This window comes from Apaloderma vittatum, unplaced genomic scaffold (genome assembly GCF_000703405.1).
Source record: "Apaloderma vittatum isolate BGI_N311 unplaced genomic scaffold, ASM70340v1 scaffold22672, whole genome shotgun sequence".
NCBI lineage: Eukaryota > Metazoa > Chordata > Aves > Trogoniformes > Trogonidae > Apaloderma > Apaloderma vittatum.
In genome coordinates, this window is record NW_009702220.1 from 9431 (window position 1) to 14424 (window position 4994).

Consider the following 4994-nt stretch of genomic DNA (forward strand, 5'->3'; position numbering starts at 1 on the left):
CAGAGCCACAAGCTTCTGACAGGCAGCTCCTCAACAACAACCATGTGGTGGTTAGCAAGCCCTTGCCCTGGGGTAACAGGCTGGAGCACGGATTCTCCGAGCTCAGCATCCCCTGCGTTGCGGCTCTAGAGCAGACGGAGCGTGCTGCCATGCTCCCCGGGCACAGCTCTGGCGTTGTGCTGGAGCAGGACGAGGTGCTGCCCTGCCCGGGCTGCTGCCTGATCCCCTTCAGTATAGCCTCCGTCTGCCACCGGCCGGCACCCAAATACCAAAACCTCAACTACGAAGCCAAGAGCCTTCTCTATCACGATGGGGACCACCACCAGAAAGCCCCAGAGCTGGCACTGGTGGAGCCCAGCTTGAAGCTGCCGGAAGCTCAGTCCTAGTGCCAGGCACCCCTCCCCAGGGAGTGGGTCTGCATCCAGCCACCCCTTGGAACCCTCCGCAGCCGCGGTGCTGAGCAGGCGCGGGAGTCCCTGCGTGTCCCTGCAGTCTGTCCTCATTCACCCCGTGCTTTTCAGCCACCGGTGGCCACAGGCGCTTGGTCGCGCATCCCGCCGGGATTGGCCTCGGGAAGGAGTCTGTGTCTGCCGGGAGCCCCGGGAGGCGGGCTGCGTCCTTGCTGAGGGCAGAAGTGCAATAACACCCCTTTCTCGAGCAGGCTCCGGCGCTGCCCCGGACGGTAGGGCTGGTCCCCCGTGGGGCCCCTGGGGCTCAAACCCTGGATGCAGGACCCTACCCCTCCCTTCCCCAAGGGCTCACCATTCCGTGGGCTCTCGTGGAGGGGCGTGCAACGAGTCCGCTCCCCCCGGGAGAACCAGGAGTCTGGGCTGAGGGCAGAGGGGTCACTGTGTGTTTGTGTGTTTTAGGGGATATTTATGGGACTGGTGGGTGTCCCACGCCTGCCTATGAGCGTGAGGAGCACAGCCAGTCCCCAACACGGGGAGAGGTATGCAGGGAGCCGGGAAAGGGGCAATGTCCACGGTACAGTGCATGGGGAGGTTTGCCAGTACTAGCATTACCCTTGTCCTCCCAACACCAAGGTCTGGGTGCTGAGCCAACATGGTGTCTTGTGTGTCCCCCACCGGCATGCAGGGGTGCCAGTGGAGGGACCAGGCTGCCCTGCTGGCCCTGGAGGCAAGGGGCTGGTGGGTGGCACAGCCAGATTGCCTGACCGTTGGCAAGGGTGGGAGCCGGCTTTCCTCTCTCCCCACACAATGCACTGGTGTAATGCAGACCTCCCGTGTTTTTTATTATAATTAATAATTGCTAGTAATATATACCCAGCTTATTTAAAGTGTTCAATAAAAACTGAATGTCCCAGCAATTCAGGTTTTCCGTCTCTTGAATGCATATCTGGTGTGGAGGGGAGCCCAAAAAGGTTTTGTGGGCTTGCCTGAGGCTTCTTGGAAGCCCCTCGGGGGGACCACAAGCCAGCCTGGCTCAGCCCAAGGTCTCAATGCCCCCGAAGTGGCCATCTCAGCTGAAATGGTCAAATTCCCATTTATTATTTAGGTTCTTTGGGTTCATGCCCTTGTGTCCGTGTTTGCGGTAGCACACAAGAAAACAGCAGGCAAGCTGCGTCTCTTTATTGCCACAAAGTGGATTCAGCCAGCAGACAAGACAGAAGACTGACATGTGCCACCTCCAAAAAGCCTGCCTTTAACATGCTTTTGCTCTTCAAGCGAGCTAATTCACGTTGCAATTGATCAACTGTATACAGCACACACAACCCTGTAATAAACTGAGAGTGTTTTCGCCTGGCTGAACATGACTTCCTCAGCTCTTTCTGGTTGCAATGTTACATCATAGGTACAGGGCTATTTTGCTTAATCTTTGCATGTGCACATGTGTAGTAACTATTTATAAAGTCCTGATGGCTTGTCTTACAAAGTGTCAGTCCACTGCAAGTGCCAGAGTTGCTTTTGAAAGGCGCCATCACACCACACAATCCTAAAGGTCATTGCTCTATTTTCTAATTAGCAAGAAAAAATATCCCCAACAGCCAGTACAGGCTCTGGCTGTTTCAGTCACAGCTTTGGTCCTTGGGCATCAAGGCTTTGCTGAGGCTGTTGCTTGCTGGGTTTTCTGAAAGTTGTTGCCAAGCTGCTGCTGCGATAGGGTCAGTTGAGAAGTACCTGCTGTGGGGAGGGGACCCAGCCAGCTGTGCAGCTGTTCAATCCCCAGATCCCACGTCCCTGTATGCCAGCACTGCAACTCATTTCATGATGGGGCTGTTGCTTGACCACGGTGCTGAGCATTAGGACTTGTTCCTCTCTGTGGCTGGGTCTGGGCTCCCCATCGCACGCCAGCCCCTATGCTCAGAAAGAGCCATGCAGGTGTGGGGCTGAGCTGTGGGGCCGATGCTGCTCTGCTGAAGCACATCATCTGGGGGAAAATTGCCACCTCTGCCGTCTCCCCCAGCCTGCGTGATGCTGGAGCATCACTGGGAAGGCCCAGGGCAGAGCGTGGGCAGGGGTCTGAGAGGGAAGGGGGTTGCTCGCATGTGTGGGACATCCCGGGCAGGGGTGTAGCAAGGCTGAAGCGGAGGTGGCGCAGGGTGCAGGTGCTGCAAGGGAAGGAGAGAGTGAGGGTGAGGTGCTTCCCAGCCTCCACTGCACGTGGTGGGGCTCGGAAAGCAGCTTGCAAAGGGGTTTTCCCCCATCTTGCCCCTTGGCCACAACACATCTTGCATGGGGTCTCCTGAGCTACCACAGACAGTTGGCTCCCATGGCAGCAAAAGGATGGAGATGGGCTCCATCCAGGAAGATAGATGCATCCCTCTCCCTTTCCAAGGGACAGGATCAACACATCTCACACAGAGACCCAGGCTCCCCGCTTTCCTCCATACACACCCCAGGGCTTGTCAGAGCCTGGTGTGGGGACACTCACCACAGCAGTGCTGGAGACAGCGGCCGTCATCACTCGAAAGGGGAGCTCGGCCCCGGCACCTTCTCGCAGATCCAGAGGTGCAGGTCACTGGGACCCGAGCACTGGGTGGGTTTGATGTTCCCACGGCTTATTATCGCACAGGAGCCGTTTGACTTCGACTGCCACGGCCTGGATGGGGAAACAACACATCAGGGGGCTGCCACTGCCCTGTCCACCCCGCACTGGTGGGGCAGCTGTGGCTGCCTTTTCTACACTCCCAGGGGAGGAGATGAATGCTACAGTGGAAGCTGGGGATCCCCTAGTCCTCTCCTATCAATTTCGCAGGCTGAAGGCTCAGTTGACACATCCCTGCCCTTCACCTGAAAAACGCCTCTGCGAAAGCTTAGTGTTCACTGCAACTCCCCTTCGCCTCCCCGCTGCTTGAATCTCAGCTGCTTTTGTCCCTGTGGAAGAATGAGAACATCCCAGTCCTTCCTAAGGGCATGCAGATGGCCTGGGGACCAATGGCCGTGGGGCCACAATGGGGTGCAGCCCCTGGTGGCAGGGCTGAGGTTGGAGAGGAAGGCCGCAGGCAGGGGCTGGGTACCCAGCACCCAGCCAGACGGGTCTGTTCCTCCCCACTGCTCTCAGACACTGCAAGAGGAAGCAGTGGCGAGCTGGGGACAGGGTGCATGTGGTGGGGAGGAGCCTGGGACCCTCTTTGAGTGGGGACATTTGATTCCCCCTCAACAAGGAAGCAGGGAGGCACCTAGGGCATAGAGGTGGTGCTTGAATGCATTGTCTAGACCCCAAATAAAACTTGCGGTTTCTTTTGTCACCTCTCACTACCTCTGCTTGCGTGTGCCTCCACACGTGCCTCCACACCAAAAGTCCTGACTTTGCACTTGCCAGACCTCTAAGCATCTCATCACATCACTGCACCCACCTTCCTACAGCCTCAGCTGCATTGATGCTCATTGCTCCCCAGTGCTTGTGTCTGGGACTGGCTACCGGTGGGATTTAAAATGCTTCACAAAGCTGCACCGAAGGAGAGAGGGTTTTGGCAAGAGGCCGTACTGCCACGTACCTTTCATAAAGGGAGCCATCCACCCAGAACCAGGCATCTGAGATCCCGCCACCCTCTGGGTCCTCTTCCTCCAGCCAGCCATATTCATACCAGGGGAAGCTGCCCTTCTGCAGCCCGATCCAATATGGGATGTCAGCATTCTTCAGGAAGGTCTGGGGAAGGACAAAAACTGCTTTTTAGTTGCTTTTCCATGGTACCTATGTGCTGCAGCACTTGCTGGGTCATCTCCCCAAGGAGACCCTGGGGCTGGAGCTCCTTGGAGCAGGACAGCTGAGCAGCCCTGGTGCCCTGCTCCAGCTCGGACAGCATCCAGGGGTGCCAGAGCCTCTCTGCCTCATGTCCACCACCAGCTGTATGCTCCAGAGATTGGTTTTGCACCTTTGAATATTTTGGCAGGCCAAAGTCCCCCAGAGCAGTGCTGCCCACCCTGGGGGGCACAGGGCTGGACACACAAGCTCCTGCCCTCAGCTTCCCCAACACCTTACCGGCACGGTCCAGCGATTCCAGGATTTGGTGACCAGGAGCTGAGAATATTTTCTCTCACACTCATCTCTGCTGTCCTCCCATGTCTTCTTCTCCGATGAGATGAAGAGGCACTTTCCCCTGTACAGCAGCCATCCCGAAGGGCAGCAGTCTGGGAGCAGGGGCACAGCTTAGGTGCTTGCTCACCCATCAGATGCCCTTGGGGGACACTGGGAACAGCCCCACAACTTCCCAGCAGACGTCACAGGCTCAGCCTCTGCACCAAGCATAGCTTCAGCCTTTGGACCACCCCATCCTCATGATGTGGCCAAAAAAGCCAGTGCTCACAGTCCTGGGGCAACACATATCTGCTCCACCATCACCCTACCTATCGCTGTGCAGGAGCGCAAGATGGCCACGGTGCTCTCGCTGTTGTTGAGCTTCCCCTGTACTTCCTGCATCTCCTTCTCCATTTTCCCCAGGACCCCCATGACACGACTCAGCTCCACGTCCAGGCTCCCCAGCTCCAGCCGGCTGCTGTTGCCCTCCCGCCACGCTCGCTGCACCTCCGCTC

At 57.5% G+C, this 4994-nt stretch overlaps 2 protein-coding genes across 2 annotated transcripts in view; one reads left to right on the forward strand and one right to left on the reverse strand.

Moving 5' to 3' along the window:
* Positions 1–386, forward strand: part of TESK1 (testis-specific kinase 1) — a gene marked incomplete at its 5' end in the record, with an annotated part of 4062 nt that extends 3676 nt beyond the window's left edge. Inside the window, one exon of the mRNA XM_009879478.1 lies at positions 23–386. Coding sequence (XP_009877780.1) covers positions 23–386 — 364 coding nt within the window. The remainder of the gene's footprint in view (positions 1–22) is intronic.
* A 2535-nt stretch (positions 387–2921) lies between these two features.
* CD72 (CD72 molecule) overlaps positions 2922–4994 on the reverse strand; it is a 3292-nt gene continuing 1219 nt past the window's right edge. Inside the window, exons 4-7 of the mRNA XM_009879479.1 lie at positions 4809–4991; positions 4444–4592; positions 3959–4110; positions 2922–3060 (exon numbers count right to left, since the gene is read on the reverse strand). Coding sequence (XP_009877781.1) covers positions 2922–3060; positions 3959–4110; positions 4444–4592; positions 4809–4991 — 623 coding nt within the window. The remainder of the gene's footprint in view (positions 3061–3958; positions 4111–4443; positions 4593–4808; positions 4992–4994) is intronic.